Genomic DNA, 18,401 nt, shown 5'->3' on the forward strand with positions numbered 1-18,401 from the left:
ATGTACCACCATGTTATGATGTTTGGACACACGTTTCTTGTTTCCCCTAAGGGTTTAATAAGCATAGGGGCTAGGGTATAGTACGTAGACACGTATGTAATCTTCACATGGTAACGAGTAATGGATATAATTGACTATATAATGCACAATTTGTGAACTGCAATGCATACGAACAAGATGTGCTGTGTTATGATGTTTGACACACGTTTCTTGTTTCCCCTAAGGGTTTAATAAGCTTAGGGGCTAGGGTATAGTACGTACGCATTAATAACAAATTATAAAACGATACGAATAATTCATCAAATTGTCACGAGTAATGGATGTTATTAACTATATAATGCACAATATGTGAAATGCAATGCATACGAATAAGATGTACCATGTTATGATGTTTGACACACGTTTCTTGTTTCCCCTAAGGGTTTAATAAGCTTAGGGGCTAGGGTATAGTACGTAGACATTAATAACAAATTGTTGTTATTGGAATATACGTATGTGTATTATTTGGTTTAGGTAGTGCATTATGTAGCTGTTAATTGTCATTATCTCAGTATATTATGCATTATTAGAGGTATTGTGTATATGGGTTAATCAACGGATTGAAGATTACATACGTGCATTTAGTAATGTCTACGTACTATACCCTAGCCCCTAAGCTTATTAAACCCTTAGGGGAAACAAGAAACGTGTGTCAAACATCATAACATGGTACATCTTATTCGTATGCATTGCAGTTCACATATTGTGCATTATATAGTTAATAACATCCATTACTCGTGACAATTTGGTGAATTATTCGTATCGTTTTATAATTTGTTATTAATGCGTACATACTATACCCTAGCCCCTAAGCTTATTAAACCCTTAGGGGAAACAAGAAACGTGTGTCAAACATCATAACACGGCACATCTTGTTCGTATGCATTGCAGTTCACAAATTGTGCATTATATAGTCAATTATATCCATTACTCGTTACCATGTGAAGATTACATACATGTCTACGTACTATACCCTAGCCCCTAAGCTTATTAACCCTTAGGGGAAACAAGAAACGTGTGTCAAACATCATAACACAGCACATCTTGTTCGTATGCATTGCAGTTCACATATTGTGCATTATATAGGAAATTATATGCATTACTCGTGACCATGTGGTGCATTATTCGTAGCGGTTTCCAGCCATTATTAGATTACTATTGTACCCTCATAATGCACAAAATAGGACAAATAATGCAACACGGGATTAATTACCCAATGTTGATCTTGACCGTCCATTTCTCTAATCTAATGGCTGATATTAAGAAGGAAAAAGGAGGAAATATAGGAAAAGGAAATGAATACATCCCTATATATATATATATATATATATATATATTACTTTAATATATTTATATTATATATAATTCGGTTTTTAAATTTTTTGGTTTTTTTCTCGTCTGAATCGAACCGAACCGAAAAACCAAAATTTTTGAATTTCATAAACCGAATTGTACCGAAAAACTAAAAAAACAAACTGAATTTCAAATTTTCGATTTGGTTCGGTTCGGATATTCAGTTTTCGATTTTCGGTTTTTTTCTCACCCCTATCAATCATAAGTAGTTTTAAATAAAGTTTAAAAGAAAAGACTAAAGAAACAAGAAGGAAAAGAGTGTCGGTGGAATAACCTTAAAATTAAGTTTTTGATTTTAGCACAAACAATGTTGAGGACATTTCGAACAACATAAGTTTTGCCTTTTCTATTCTTTTATTGCACTATATACTAATATAAAGTATTGTCGTGAGCGATACTTCACCTGTAATAGAAGTGATTTAGGATTATTGTCGAATTTTCACTTCATTTATTTTGGGGTGTGATGTAGTCAACATATAATGTTTTAGGCTTTTAGCACATAATTATGTATAGAGTAGGAATTACGTATAGACTTGTGAATTATTACCCTTTATAATTCTTCTATAATGGTACGTATCTAAGAAGCAAATCTTGTTGTCAAACCAATAATGTGATTGTAAATTTGTAATTGCGAGTTTAAGAATAGGAACAAAATCTCTATTTTAATTTGCACTATTATTTGGACCTATGATTGTTTTACAATATTTATTTTGTACTTTTATTCAATACTATATTATTGTTAAGGATAATCATTTTACAGTTAGGAAGGATATATAGGAAAGTTAAAGTTGGGTGCTTAACTTGCCTAATGCATAATGATTATCGAATATTTGGAATTAATGCCAAAGACGAGATGTTCTTTCTAGTTTATTTTAATTTACGTCCTTGAAGTAATGTGAGCATTGTATTTGACTATTTGGAAGAGAAAATAATCTCTCCTTCTATTAACATAAGATCATTTTTACCTGGCTCATATTTGAAGAAATATAATAAAAAATAGTAGAAAAAATTATGTGAATGTGAGTTTCATTATTAAAAATAGTAAAAAGTAAATAGGACAATTATTTAAAGACGGAGAAAAATGATAAATTGGGACAATTAATGGCGCATGGAGGAAGTAAAAGACTAGCTACACATATGGTCCAAATATATAATGTTTCATTTGTTCTAAAGTAGTTGAGTCGTATTCTTTTTCGGGTCGTCATAAAATAGTCGAGTCGTTTTATTTTTAAAAAAAATACTTTATTCTCTTCTACTTTATTATCCTCTCTCCCATTTAACCTTTATCAATTTCTTAAATAAACTATGCTTTATCAATTTTTTAAATAAACTATGCTCTTATACTATGTTGAATAAACTATACTAAGATCCAACCCGACACCCAAATACCCGATACTCGTAAAACTCATTATAGATCGAACTATTTCTAAAGTATTTGATTTTTTCTCTTGGATACGCCATTATGTTGGGCATACAGGCACAATCAATTTGATTAGATTCTTGTTACTAACCAGTAGTCCAAAAACTCATCACTAAAATACTACCCCCATGATCAAATCATAGATATTTGATTATAGTCTCACATGAATGTTCTCCACAAGTACCCTGAAATCCTTGAATTTCTCAAATGATTCTTACTTGTGACACATCAAACAAACATATAGTGCAATCATCAGTGACGGTGATGATATTCTATCATATCTAGTTTGAGTTGACATTGGGCCACATACATCAATATGAATGCGCTATGGTACTTTCTTAACCCTATGGCCTATTCCGTTTGACCTTGAAGGGTTTTTTGATCGTCTTGCCTTCCAAATAGGATTTCCATGTATCAATAGGATCCATTTCTAGATCGTTCATCTATTAAATCATTCTTAGGTTAGTATGACAAAGTCTAATGTGTCATAAGTACATCTTATTTATTTGATTCGACTTTAATGCTACTTTTAACGACAATAATAATACACTGACACCTATGCCAAAAAAATATCACACAACTATTAGCAATGACTTTGACCATCAACATTAAAATCCTAATTCCTATGCCTTTTTATTTAAATGTTGATTTTAGTTTGCACGCAATAGGACTAGTGTTAAAATCTCACACTTCCCTTTCCAATTTCAAAGTTAAAAAATAAGTTATACTCCCTCCATCTCAATTAAGTTGAGTCAAAATTTTCGGGTGTGGAAATTAAGAAATTGTGTTTAAAAATAATAGAGAAGAATATAATATGAAAGATAAAGAGATAGTAAGTACGTAATAGAATAAAGTAAGAGTGATTAGATGTTTTGTTTTTTTATCAAAAAAAGAAAATGATTTAACTTAGTTAAGACATCTCAAAAAGGAATGCGACTTAACTTAGTTGAAACAAATGGAATGAAGAAAGTACTTTAAAGTTACTCAAAAGTTATAGACTACTATAACTTGACTTTCCTATCCTCCTCGTGTACAGCAGAAATTGTTTCCTTAGTGTAAAAAATTAGGACTTGTTCAGTGTATTTTAAATGGGATGTCCTACATAAATTGCTTTAGAATTGATATGGTAGGACCCACCAAATTGGTGGACATATGCTGTAATTCAGTGTTTTAGATATGGGCCGACATTTACCATCACAAATTTGGCATTTTTTTAAATGTAATTAGATAAAGACGGATCTGCCCCCTAAAAGTGTGAAAAAATTGAATTTACGCGGCTGAATCAAAATTAGCGCGGCAGAGTGGGATAGTTTCACATAGATGTTCTTAAAATGATAGTTTCAAATGATAAAATGATACTTTTGTTTAATAGTGATAGTTTTAGATTTTTTGGATGATACAATGATACTTTTGTATCATAAAATGATAGTTTGAGGGGATAAAATGATAGTTTCAAATGATAAAATGATACTTTTGTTTAATAATGATAGTTTTAGATTTTTTGGATGATAAAATGATACTTTTGTATCATAAAATGATAGTTTGCGGGGATAAAATGATACTTTTGTTTAATAGTGATAGTTTTAGATTTTTTGGATGATACAATGATACTTTTGTATCATAAAATGATAGTTTGAGGGGATAAAATGATAGTTTCAAATGATAAAATGATACTTTTGTTTAATAGTGATAGTTTTAGATTTTTTGGATGATAAAATGATACTTTTGTATCATAAAATGATAGTTTGCGGGGATAAAATGATACTTTTGTTTAATAGTGATAGTTTTAGATTTTTTGGATGATACAATGATACTTTTGTATCATAAAATGATAGTTTGAGGGGATAAAATGATATTTTCAAATGATATAATGATACTTTTGTTTAATAGTGATAGTTTTAGATTTTTTGGATGATAAAATGATACTTTTGTATCATAAAATGATAGTTTGAGGGGATAAAATGATACTTTTGTTTAATAATGATAGTTTTAGATTTTTTGGATGATAAAATGATACTGTTGGATGATAAAATGATAGTTTGAGGGGATAAAATGATAGTTTCAAATGATAAAATGATACTTTTGTTTAATAATGATAGTTTTAGATTTTTTGGATGATAAAATGATATTTTTGCATCATAAAATGATAGTTTGAGGGGATAAAATGATAGTTTCAAATGATAAAATGATACTTTTGTTTTAAAATGATAGTTTTAGATTTTTTGGATAATAAAATGATACTTTTGCATCATAAAATGATAGTTTGAGAGGATAAAATGATAGTTCAAAGATACGCCACTCTTTTTTTTCTTTCTGTTTAATAATAAATGTCAGTAGTAGTAATAGCATTTTTACTGATATTAATAGTGGTTTAGTAGTACTCAATTATTTTAATTGATATAAAAAATTATTAGTGGGGCATTGTGTATAGCATTTTAGTCCATGGAATATTTTGAGCCGTAAATTAAATCAAGATTAGATGTGGTGCTTGAGATTTAAGAGAACAATTCATCTTCTCCAAATTACCTTGTTTTCGATACACCTAAAATTACATATTAATGTACAATAATCATAACTACATCAAAATATTAACTTACATAATTGTTTTACGTCAGCTAAAAACAGAGCCAAACAACATACTAATATTCAGCTCAGTGATAAACTAGCATTACATTAATTTCCCAATCAGGATACACGCTGCGACAAGCAATAAACAAACCAGACAAATCAACACATTAACCTTCATTTCAGTATTTGAGCTCGATTGGGTCCCGTGCGCACGCGAACCCTTCGAGCAACGATGATCTCTTACAGCCGCCGGTCTGCCCTCTCGGATGTGTTTTCCTGTTACCTCTTTGTTACGACGCTTGTTGTCATGAAGGAACTCGTCGAACCACATGAATAATTTGGGATGGTTGTCATTAGCGGGGCACTTTAAGTAGTACCTTCCCGCATTCATTGCTTTCAACCCTGCACACTTAGGAAATAATTCATCATCGACACCCCCAAATTTTACCACCAAATCGGAGCAGGTGCTGACGATCTACTCCAAAAATGGGAGAGTATTCCCTCTAGGGTTCCCGCAGCGGAAAGGGGGGAAGTGAAAAATGCGATCGAAAGAGAGAGAGAGAAAAAGGGGGGAAGTGAGAAAAATGAGAGGGGCGATTCAGTAAAAGTTTGCTCAATTCTGGGAGTGCTTCCCGATGCAAGATCAAATCTTACCGTCTTTGTAAGAAATGATTTTTGGCAAAAACTGAGATGAACAGTGCGGGCCGTCTCTTTCTGGTCGGGCTCAATTGAAATAACCCAAAAACACTGAATGCCCATAATTCGCTGGAAATGGGCCCATTTCTCCCTATTTCTAAAACATTGAACACGCCCTTATACTACTAATTGCTAAGCGATATGATATTTTTGTAATCAAGTATAGTTCTCAATAAAAACTAAAAAAGTTGTTGTCAAGATTGAAACGAGAAATTAATCATTCAACTGTGAAATTAAAGGAAATGAAAAAGATAGGAGTAATACATTTCGCCACATGTCACCATCAGTCTGATTGTAATTTCATTTAGAGCACCATCTTTTTAAACAAAATATCATTTAATCTAGTATTTGGAAAAAAAACAGCATCAGCTATTAGTCTCCAAATCTCCAGTAGTGTTCATTGACCATTGTGTTAGATGATATAGGTCTAGAGGTGAGGAAAATAGTGAAATAGTGAAATATTGAAATATCAGTCTTATCATATTGAAAAATAATTGAAAATATCGAATTTTTAGTATGCCGTGATTTTTGATACGATATGATACCTTACCTCGGTAAGGTAACGGTATGAATTTTCATATACCGCTGCATAACGAAATTCGGTATATACCAGGAATTAAGGTATATACTGTAAAATATAAATATAATTATATATAAAATATATTTTATATATTTTTAAATTATAAAATCTATGGTGAAATATAAATATAATTATGAATAAAATATATTTAATATATTTATTCAATTATAAAATATAAATAATATTCTAAAAACTCAAATGATCTATTTTCATTAATGTTGCGATATACCGAAAATGAGGTACAACATCGGTATGAAAATTCATCATACTGAAAATAAGGATACCGAAGTTCAGTATGCTGAAAATTTTGATAGAGGAAAGGTATGATTTTTTCGCATACCGAATTTATAATAAGGTATGCGGTATGATGGTTTCGGTAAGATATAACGTACCTACTCATTGACAAACACGGATTTTGCATGTTTTGAGGGCTAGATCTGACTCTTTTTAAATGTCAATCATGCAAATTATGTTCTTAAATTGCATATGTTGTACATGTTGATATTTTTACGTGTCTGTTGAGAAATGATAGAAAAAGGCAGAAAAAGGTGCAAAAAGTCCAAGGTGCAAAAAGTCCAAGGTGCAGTAGCCTCGGTTCAAGTTGAGTTTCCTGGCAATTTTGAAGTTCAATTAGTGATTAATGCATACCTCGGTTCTCTAAATAGTATATGACGCTTAGTATATGATAGACAATTACAATCTTATTTCGTGTGTTTGAAATTACGGTACTGTCCTTTTGATATATTAGATCTACCTTATATGCTTGCAAGTATTTTTAGTGCTAATAAATAGTGTATCACACTCCTATATCCATCATATGTGTAAAAATGTTAAAACATTAAAATAAATATTAATCTGTCCTTACGAAATATACCGGACATTTAAGATTAAATCATTCAAAGTTTATTATGTGTCGATGAGCTGGAGATGGATGTGAAAATCAATGAAAAAGTAGGAGAATATTTAAAATAATAAAAAGAGAAAAGAGAAAAATGAAATGTGATGAAAACGGCATCAACAAGGAAAAAAGTGTCGGCCTCGGCAAGCACGAAAAGCATCAAAATGGGAAGAAAAGATATTTTAGACAAAAAAGAGATAGAGGAACGTGGTCCTTTAGCCCCAAGCACTACGCAGTCTATCATCCTCCATTTATTTCCAAAAGCACATAAAATAAAAAGGGATCATTCCATCTAAGCATGCACAAGGGTCGTAAACCGCCGGTTCCGGGCTCGAACCGGCGGTTCAAGGGTCGAGAAATTGCCGAACCTGAACCGGCCCGCCTAGCTCCCGGCGGTTCCGGTTCCGGTTCAAAAAACCGGCGGGTTACGCGGCGGTTCAAAACTGCCGGTTTTCGGCTTAAACCGCCGGTTCCGGGCAGGTTCGACGGTTCGACGATTTTTTTTTTTTTTTTTGCATTTTTCAACTTTTCAATTTTAATCAAATTAAATTACACTTTTCAAGTTTGTTTTTGTATGCAATGTGAGTAAATAAAATTGAAAAAAATACGGCTAAAGTTGCAATTTTATTGAAATTGCATGTTTACAAATTACACGTTACAAGTTACAACAATTACAAATTGAAAACATATGGCGGTCTTGAAGTCTTAAACAAAATTTAAGTACAAATGAGACTACTAGTGAAGAACTAATTACAAATGACAAGAAATGACGTTGAAGTTCTTAAACGTATAAGTGTATTATATATATACTCTTAACCGGCGAAGAAGATCTTTCTACATAACTAAATTAAGGACACCTTTAGCAATTCAACTTTAAAAAAAATTCAAATTTCAAATTTTCAAATTTTCGGCCGAACCGCCGGTTTACCGCCTGAACCGGCGGTTCAACCACAAAACCGGCGGTTTTTCCACAAAACCGACGGGTTGGTCCACGGTTTTCCGACACAAACCGCCGGTTTCTGACCTCACCTAGCCCCTACGCCTGAAAAGCTTCCGGAACCGGCGGAAACCGGTCGGAACCGCCGGTTCAAACCGGCGGTTTTCGTCCAAACCGGCGATTTTCGCCCAAAACCGGCGAACCGCCGGTTCATACCAATCCCTACTTTGAACCCCTACGAACCCCTACGAACCCTATGTCGTTCGACCCTTTGAACCGGCGGTTCGAACCGCCGAACCGCCGGTTCACGGTTCATGATATTGCCGAACCTGAACCGGCCCTTATGACCCTGCGACCCTTCTGCCGGTTCAACCCGCCGGTTCCGGGCATGGTTCCGGTTCATGAACCGGCGGTTCCGAACCGCCGGTTAACCGTCGGGCCGGATCGGTTTGTGCATGCCTTCCATCCATACCCCATGTGATTTATACCATTTAATCAAACGACTCACCTTCTTTTTTAATTTATCCCATTTAAAATGATTTATTATTAAAAATATTTATCTGTACTTTATTCTCTCAACCTTGCACACAAATACAATTGAATAAAATTTCGTGCTGCTCAATGAAGATGTCATCTTCCTTATCTGAGGAAATAGTAATATATCATTTCCATGAATACAATATCTAATACCCCTCCTCTCGTAGAAATAGTCTGAATTTTAACACGTAATTAATAAAGTAAAAACGAATAATTAAAATAATAGTATTAGTGAATGGTGAAGTCTATATTAATTAAGTGTAGAAATATTTTAATAAATGAGTATTGACTATTTCTATGAAATCAGAAAAATTAAACTTTTAGGTATGGAGATTAGAGATTGTGTTGAATGAATAAAATGAAAATAAAACAAAAATTAGAAGCAAAGTAGAAGAGATAAAGAGAGTAAAGTAGGTGATTGAATTAAAATAAAAATATTTAAATATATATATTTGTTAAATATGAAAATAAATCAATTCAGTTAGAACATTTCAAAAAGGAACATGATTCAATTAGTTGAGAGTGAAGGAGCAAGGCATATTTATATGGGGGTAGGAAGGAGTATTGACTCAATTAGTTGAGACTGAAGGAGCAATACATATTTATATGGGGGTAGGAAGGAGTATTATAACTACTCTTACTAAATAAAATTATTCTAGTTATCAATAACGAATTACATCTTTCACTCGTAAAAGTGTTAAATACTCGGAATACTTATACGGAAAAGTGCTGACTAAACAGCATCTAGATCTTGCAGCACTCCCAAGCTACCCTTTACAGTTTACAGCCTTTCTCTCTCACTCTCTCTCTCTGAATTTAGGAACAAAGACTAGAGATGAATAAGGTTAGAGGAAAGAACATAAGAGAGATCACGCGATGAGAGCTAATTGTATCATTAGCATTTTCTTGACCCTATCATTTGTTGCACACTCCAAATTCATTGGTGAAGAGGAGAAAAACAACAGGAGGATTCTGCATCAACCGCTCTTTCCATACACTTCATCTCCGCCGCCACCGCCTCCTCCGTCCCCGCCTGCAGCTCCGGACCAAGACCATCCCTTCTTCCATGAGCTTCCGAATGGACCCCCAGTGGATCAGGGCCAGCAAACGCCATCCACCACCACCACCAGCACTGCTGCGGCAACCCCACCTGTCCCCCGGCAGACCAATTCGATCAAAAAACTCGCCATCGCTGTCTCGTCTGCGATGCTGTCACTGGCGATGCTGTCGGCAGTGGTGTTCCTTCTCTACAAGTGCCGCATCAAGCGTATGGATGAGTCGCAGAAGCTTGTTGGAGGGAATTCGCAGAGGATGAATGAGGAATCCAGAATGCCGCCTTCGAATTTCCTGTACATTGGCACGGTGGAACCGTCTGCAACGAGCATAGCCAACGACGTGGCCGCCTCGCCCTATCGGAAGCTGAACTCGGGGAAGCAATCTAGTCGTTATCGGCCGAGCCCTGACCTGCAGCCACTGCCGCCATTGACGAAGCCTCCGCTGCCGCAGCCTCCGAGCATCAATTCGCTGCCACCGATGTCGTCCTCCGACGACGAGAGCCACGACACCAACTTCTACACTCCACAAGGGTCATCGATGAACAACGAGTCGCCTAGCTCACGCCACAGCTACTGGACTAACAGCATTAGCCACACTAATCGAGTTGCTCATTCCAAGAGAACTTCACCTAAATCTCGCCTCTCAGCATCATCTCCGGATACAAAGCCGGTGATAATCCCCTCAATTAAGCAGTCGGTGCCGCCTTCTCCGCCACCACCGCCGCCAAATTCTTCATTGCAGCCCAGCAAATCAATGCCATTCACTCCCAAAAGGACCAAATTTGCACGACCTCCACCACCACCAGATATGGCACGGCTCCAATCAATAAGCGATGATGACCAGCAGACATCTGTAATCCCAGCTCCAGCTCCACCCCCACCCCCACCCCCACCGCCACCGCCTCCTCCTCTTCCTCCATCGCTGCCACCACAGCTGTCATCTATCCCAAGAAAATTTGGAGATGTACAACAATATAGACCTCCACCATTTTCCAATAAAGTGATAAAACTACAGTCAAAGAATACTAGCCCCAAATCAAACCAGAGTCCTACTAAAGGTGTCAGTTTGACAGAGGAAGTAGATATAGAGGACAAGAGTGGATCTAAACCAAAACTTAAGCCTCTGCATTGGGACAAAGTACGAGCCAGCTCAGACCGAGCCACAGTTTGGGACCAGTTGAACTCCAGCTCCTTCCAGTAAGTGGAAATATGCTTTCCTTGTATGTATAGAATTGATACTCATGTGGATTGTGTGCATCAGGTTGAATGAGGATGCCATGGAGTCGCTTTTCGGATTCAATTCTGCAAATTCAGTCGCAAAAGATGCAACTAAAAAGTCAGCTACGGAGCAGGAGATCAGAGTGTTGGATCCAAAGAAGTCCCAGAACATCGCGATCCTATTACGCGCATTGAATGTCACAAAAGAAGAGGTTGCTGAAGCACTTCTAGATGGTATGCTACACTCCTTCGCCTTTCTTAAGTTATAGTGTTATATAAGTGGATTCGATAAAATAGTTGTCTCGATCGAAGTGATATGGTTAGCTGAGAAATAAAATTTAAAAGTTTATACTTTATAGTAAAGAAAGACAAAGTTGAGGATATTTGCATCTGAAAGAGAGCATTCTCATTTTCAAATTGAATGCATATCCAACCATAAAATAGTGATATTAGCAAGAAAAATAAGCCACCTCATTATTGCAAGAAAACTCAGAGTATCACTCTTTAGGGGTGTTTACTTTGAGTGATAGCCGGATAGGAGGATAAATAAAAGATTATCCATGCGATATACTGTTAAATTTGATGGATTAGGTAATTTTGAGCTTGTTTTTACTATCTTAATATTCAAAGAGCAATCCTAGTTTTATCAACTAATCCTATCACTTTAAGTAAAAACTCCTACACTGAAATAGCATGCATGGCTAGTGACTCTTTCTATCTAGCAATTTATTAGCTACACCTTGTTCATTCATTCATTTATCCACCTAGCACTTTCATGCGAGCGGATCTTAGTCGTTCTCATGGAACCTTCGTCACCACTCACTAGAATATAAAAAGGCCTCATCAAATATACATGGCACCTGATGCTTTACAGAGAATTATTCACTCTGACTCTCATTCCTCAACGTTGTTAGAGAAATAAAAGTCAACAAATATAACTAGATAACTAAAATACTGTACATGTTAGTATTTATGATTCTCTGTAAACATTGTATACTAAAATTGAAGTCCAATAGAAGAAACTGAATTCAATAGGAGATTTGAAACAAGACAACAAAAACCCAAGCAGCTGGGAAGAAGGGTTCATAATGTCACTCCCTCTGAATGTAATCTGGGAGACCATATGGCATCAAAGACAAACACTTTGATAAATAACAAGAATGCATCTTTCTTGGAGTCGAAGTTCAACCCATCTACTTCAAACATCTTTAATATGGTAAAGATTTAAGCAATTAAACTGGCGTACTGGCAATGGCGTACTGGCAAATTATTAATATTTGGGACACCATCATGTGCTACTTGTATTTTTGTAGTAGAATAGTAAGCATACAGCATGGCTAAAGAAACTTTATATTTCATCATTATACACCAGTAACTGTTACTATTTTGGTGCTGCAGGAAATCCAGAAGGATTGGGTCCTGAGCTCTTGGAGACTTTGGTAAAGATGGCACCAACCAAGGAGGAAGAGATAAAACTTAAAGACTACAAGGGTGAATGCTCGAAATTGGGGTCAGCAGAGAGATTCCTCAAGGCAATTCTTGATATTCCATTTGCCTTTAAAAGAGTGGAGGCCATGCTTTATAGAGCCAATTTCCACACAGAAGTAGCATACTTGAGAAAGTCTTTTCAAACACTAGAGGTAAGATAATATTCTATTCGGCTATTGCAGTAACAAGTTATTGAATTAATAAATCAATCAACTATATGCATTGACAGTAGTCATCAAGCTACAAGTTTTTAATGAATGTGTACAATAGATGTAAAATCTTCCAACACATGGCTCATTTCACTATGCAGGAAGCAAGTGAAGAATTGAAGAATAGCCGCATGTTCCTAAAGCTGCTTGAAGCTGTTCTACGGACAGGGAACCGCATGAACGATGGCACAAATCGCGGTGATGCGAGAGCCTTCAAATTGGATACATTGCTAAAGCTAGTAGACGTGAAAGGAACAGATGGCAAGACGACCTTACTTCACTTTGTTGTCCAAGAGATAATCAGGTCAGAAGGCACAGATTCAGATCCATCAAGTGAAACCAAAACGAATTCCCAGTCTAAGGAAGAGGAGTTCAAGAAGCAAGGATTGCACATTGTGTCCGGGCTAAGCAAAGAGATCGGCAGTGTCAAAAAAGCCGCAGGAATGGACTCGGACGTACTGAGCAGCTATGTCTCTAAGCTTGAAATGGGACTCCAAAAGGTCAAATTAGTCATGCAATACGAGAGGCAAAGCACTCAAGGAAAATTCTTTAATTCAATGAAAGAGTTTCTTAAAGAGGCTACTGAGGAAATCACAAGAATTAAGGACGAAGAAAGGAAAGCCTTGTCGCTGGTGAAAGAGGTAACAGAGTATTTTCATGGAAATGCTGCGAAAGAAGAGGCTCACCCTTTCAGGATTTTCATGATCGTGCGAGACTTTCTGTCTATACTGGATAATGTGTGCAAAGATGTTGGGAAGATGCATGATAGAGCAACAGTGGGAGCCGGGAGATCATTCAGGATGCCAGCAACTGCATCGTTGCCGGTACTCAATAGATACCACATGTGTCCAGACACAAGTCCGGGGGAAGATAGCATGTAACTTAGCACCTGTTAATCGATCCATCGATGGGCGCCTTAATAAAGACCTTCGACACTTGATCAGGGGATGCTTATGAAGTAGTAAAATGAGTGCCGGAACAAGCATCATGTACATACCACAGCCAAACTAGCTTGGTAGGCCATGAAACTGCGAAAACTAGGTCGAAATTTACAGAATCTATAGGGCGAAAGAACTCAACGAGCAGCAGAAATTTTGAACGATATATAAGTGCAATATCTAGCGAAACTATAGCAAACAGAGGCTTTGTTAATTTGTTTTCTAGGGCTTCAGGTGAACAGGCTTTTCATTTCATTTCATTAAATACATAAATATTGATCTGGAAACCAGATACATAGAAAATTTACTCCCATGCAATTTATCAGTTCAATCAATCGGAAGCAAAAATCATAACAAAGAGTAATGTCATATGTAGAGAAGGCAAAGACGTATGACCTGAAGGTGTATGATGAAACGCCGCAGTTGGAATTGCACTCAATTTCAATGTAGACTGGTGAATAGCAGCAAATGATGACAGAATCAACGAGGAAAGGGTTAGAAATGGAGGTCTCAAACACGAATTGCGTGAAACCAGCTTCAGGATGAAAAAAGCTTGAATGCAACGGCTAATCAATTAAATGTGCTCATTCAAATTTCAGGAAGAAAGCTTGTGTGCAACGGCTAATTAAAAAATGCGTATCACATGAATAATTATTACGGACTTACAAAATTACTATGCACTTCATTATGATTTACAAATTCTGATGGATGAAATGATAATAATAATAATAATAATAATAATAATAATAATAATAATAATAATAATAATAATAATAAAACTGGGGCACACTTACGCATATACCACTATTGAATTGTCCGACAATTGTATTGAAGATTAATGAATTCTAATTATAAATTGTGAGACATTGGGATGATGTGAATATTTTGTAACTAAAATCGTAAAATTGAGTATATATATTAGGACTAACATATGAGGTTATTTAAAAATTAAATCCAACTTCCATGTACTTATGCACTTTAAACTCATTTTTCTGCATTTTAGCCTAACATCCTTTTAATTTTTTAGAGGGAACATCATTTTAAGTCTATGAACTTTGCCAAAGTATCATTTTAGGTCCGTGAACTTTGAAAATCTTATTTTAGGTCCGTGAACTTTGAGTTAGTTTCATTTTAGGTCCTTTTTACTATTTCCAAGTTTTTTGGACGAAAATACCCTCAATACCTTAAAATATATATATTTTTAATAAATTTATCATATACTCATATTTTTTTATAAATATCTTTACAATATATTTTTGTCAAATTTTCTAAATATAATTTGACCTTAAATATTATCACTTAATTTTGTGACATGCAAGTAAAATTGCTTCTTCAATTTTTTATATTAATTTTTTTAAAATTGAATAAATAACTTTTCTCTAATAATAAAAAATTGAATAAAGATCTTTTCTTGCATGTCACAAAATTAAATTATAATATTGAAGGTCAAATTATATTTAGAAAATTTGTCAAAAATATATTGTAAATATATTTATAAAAAGATCTTTATTCAATTTTTTTATTATTAAAGAAAAGTTCTTTATTCAATTTTTAAAAAAATTAATATAAAAAATTGAAGAAGCAATTTTACTTGCATGTCACAAAATTAAGTGATAATATTTAAGGTCAAATTATATTTAGAAAATTTGATAAAAATATATTGTAAAGATATTTATAAAAAATATGAGTATATGATAAATTTATTAAAAATATATATATTTTAAGGTATTGAGGGTATTTTCGTCCAAAAAAAACTTGGAAATAGTAAAAAGGACCTAAAATGATACTAACTCAAAGTTCACGGACCTAAAATAAGATTTTCAAAGTTTACGGACCTAAAATGATACTTTGGCAAAGTTCATGGACCTAAAATGATGTTCCCTCTTAATTTTATTCCTTTCTAATTTGTACTACTTAGCAGCTAGTTAAGTTTGGTTAGGTGAAAGTTGTAACCATGAAGATGACATTTGATGGCTTAGAACATCTGTCACGCAAGTGCTTTGAGCATTATACTTTGCCCCTTCTGTTATATTGAACTCGTAAGATGAAATAATGCTATGCCCAAGCTATATTCGTCTTTTCAATAATGAAAAAATATATAGATATATGAATTCACAAAAAGGGATATATACAAATATGAAATGAGCTAATCAAAAAATGACAAGAGAAGGGATAATATCAATTATATCATCTTCCGTTCCCTGTATTAAGTTGAATCCAAAGAGAGGAAAGGGGCTCCAGTTATACTCTTTGATCTCACTATTTTCTTCACCAAAATTCTCCATCTAACATCTTTTTTGTTCTGTTTTCTTCTTCTCTGCCTAAACTCTCTGCAATTCCAAAACTCATAATGTTAGGAGATGCATCCAATAACAACAATATTTAGCAACATCATCCAACAAAGTATGAAGGTGAAACAAGAAATGACCTGCACAATGGCACTCTGCAATCGTCCCAACTGGGGCAAAGGCGCGAGTGCAGCTCCAAGATTCGCCACATTCGCTTGCATTGGCCGCATCCTCCTGTGCCTCTCGTCTTACATCCAGCAAAGTGGCGAACGAGTGCTTCAAGGCCCTTACAAGCCGAGTATTCACAAGGGCCTTGATCATCGCATAGGGCCTTGTCGTGTGGCCCTATAGTCCGGCATCCATCTCTGCATATGTGAACTAACGCCTCCATTGCTTCGTACAGCTGCATGTACATCTTCCTCTCGTTCTGCTTCCGCCTCCTGTCCTTTTGTAGCTGAACAAGTTTTGAATGTTCCTTGTTAGTTACATGAAACAGAAGATATCGTTCGCTTTGTGAATATTTCTGATACTTACAGCGTCTTCATCGGCCAAAGACTGAATCAGTTCTTTCTCCAGGACTGGATGGCTTGTTCGCATGTCCTGCCACCCATCCGTGGCTTGAACTGCCTTGATGTGTGTTACAATGAAGCGATGGCACATGACGCTCAGACGAGGAGCATCACACAGCAAGGCAAGTTGAAAGATATCAACCACATTTTCGCTGTTGATCAGTTTCGTCTCCAGCCAATGCTCACATACACGCTTTAGCTGTCCAACGGCATATGCATGAGACAGCACCAACAAATGCATCGCGAATTCCCTCATCTTTTCATCTTCGTAGCTACAAACAGTTAAAAAAAATTGGTGAGCAAGATGTATGCACATAACTAAGCTGATTTTTCTTATTACACAAATTTTCTTGTTCCAGTATCATTAATACGAATCGCGTGTATGTTTCTGATGTCGTCCATACGCAGATGGAAGGCGCATAAACAGTAGACAAGAAATACTCTGTATAATTAGAAATGATGAAACTATCTAACAAAGATAAACAATTAAATGTGACTTCATATTTGCACTAGAATGGTTGAAGCAACTATTGAACAAATATGATGAATCAATGTGGTGTTACTTACCATGATGAATATAGGAATCGGATGAAGACACAAACAGCTTCAGATGGAACCCCGCGAATTAGGATTGATGGCGGTTTCCTCTGACCTCGGCCTTTCAATTTGGTCAGCATAGCCTTCAAGACTGGAGAAGCCATTCCCTGCATTCATCAAATCAACTTATAACTTTTACATAATGGCATACATATAAATTTATGTGTGTTGTCTTGAAAAACTTACAAGAATACTGGAGTGAGCATAGATGATGCCACCATCTTCAGTTGAAACGGAGATATCAGCTCGGTAGGCCTCATCGAAGAGACGATCCAACGAAGTGTTTACAGCATTGTGAGCACAGAAGCAATTCTCCCTTTTCTTCAATCCACTTGTTAACAATCCTGTTTTGCTAGAGGGCAATGGAGGGGGAAGAGGCAGTGAACATTCTTGATTTTTGCAATTCATTTCACTTATGCATAAGAGAAATAACACAACCAGCTTCAAATTATTAGGAAATTCAGCTCTTATGATCTACTACTAACAAAAGTCAATTGTGAATATACTTAAATAGGGTGAAGGTGTTAGGTGTATGTATGATTATTGACAGTAATGCATTGGGTGTGAACAGCCTATGGATTATGGATAATAATTATAAAAGATGTGGAAATGAGTCAGCATTAACACCGGTGTTTTGCCCCTTACAAAAACGTGTGGTTTCCAAATCTATTAATCACACTGATTCCAAAAAGAAATTTTCTAATTTGTGGCTTGTTATCATTTCGTGACCCATTTGATTTCTTTTTGGGAATTTTTAAATAGACTAATTGAAGGTGCACACATCAAGTAGGATACAAACCTACAAATTAGGCGATTATAAATTGGACGCTTTAATCATGTTCTGTCTGGTAGTGTATATCCATAATAAAAAAGTGAATATTCTGAAAGAAATGACAAAATATGATATAGTCCTATGAAATTTCGATTTGAAACGATGTGGTAGAAAACTAGAAATCAATTTGTTGTGTATTTTTACGTCCACCATTTTTAATGTCTTTCTCAATCTATGGT

At 35.3% G+C, this 18,401-nt stretch overlaps 2 protein-coding genes across 2 annotated transcripts; one reads left to right on the forward strand and one right to left on the reverse strand.

The window, feature by feature from the left end:
- Positions 1-9,613: 9,613 nt before the first annotated feature.
- On the forward strand, positions 9,614-14,223 carry LOC121777674 (formin-like protein 6). The gene is made up of 4 exons (XM_042175013.1): positions 9,614-11,280; positions 11,345-11,535; positions 12,700-12,941; positions 13,100-14,223. Exons 1-4 carry the CDS (start codon positions 9,905-9,907, stop codon positions 13,877-13,879), a joined length of 2,589 nt encoding a protein of 862 aa, XP_042030947.1. The 5' UTR covers positions 9,614-9,904; the 3' UTR covers positions 13,880-14,223.
- Positions 14,224-16,007: 1,784 nt separating this feature from the next.
- On the reverse strand, positions 16,008-17,873 carry LOC121776172 (BTB/POZ and TAZ domain-containing protein 4-like). The gene is made up of 5 exons (XM_042173317.1): positions 17,577-17,873; positions 17,361-17,497; positions 16,759-17,065; positions 16,365-16,678; positions 16,008-16,266 (listed from the first exon to the last, which is right to left on the reverse strand). The coding sequence occupies exons 1-5, from the start codon at positions 17,796-17,798 to the stop codon at positions 16,143-16,145; spliced, it is 1,104 nt and encodes a 367-aa protein (XP_042029251.1). The 5' UTR covers positions 17,799-17,873; the 3' UTR covers positions 16,008-16,142.
- Between the last annotated feature and the right edge of the window lie 528 nt (positions 17,874-18,401).

This window comes from Salvia splendens, chromosome 18 (assembly GCF_004379255.2).
Source record: "Salvia splendens isolate huo1 chromosome 18, SspV2, whole genome shotgun sequence".
Taxonomy (NCBI): Eukaryota; Viridiplantae; Streptophyta; class Magnoliopsida; order Lamiales; family Lamiaceae; genus Salvia; species Salvia splendens.

Coding starts and splice junctions, on each gene's coding strand:
- LOC121777674 (XM_042175013.1), top strand. CDS start 9,905: ATGAGAGCTAATTGTATCATTAGCATTTTCTTGACCCTATCATTTGTT. Junction 11,536..12,699: donor TGCTGAAGCACTTCTAGATG/GTATGCTACACT, acceptor TTGGTGCTGCAG/GAAATCCAGAAGGATTGGGT. Junction 12,942..13,099: donor AGTCTTTTCAAACACTAGAG/GTAAGATAATAT, acceptor TTCACTATGCAG/GAAGCAAGTGAAGAATTGAA.
- LOC121776172 (XM_042173317.1), bottom strand. CDS start 17,798: ATGAATTGCAAAAATCAAGAATGTTCACTGCCTCTTCCCCCTCCATTG. Junction 17,498..17,576: donor ATGCTCACTCCAGTATTCTT/GTAAGTTTTTCA, acceptor TGATGAATGCAG/GGAATGGCTTCTCCAGTCTT. Junction 17,066..17,360: donor CGATTCCTATATTCATCATG/GTAAGTAACACC, acceptor AACTGTTTGTAG/CTACGAAGATGAAAAGATGA.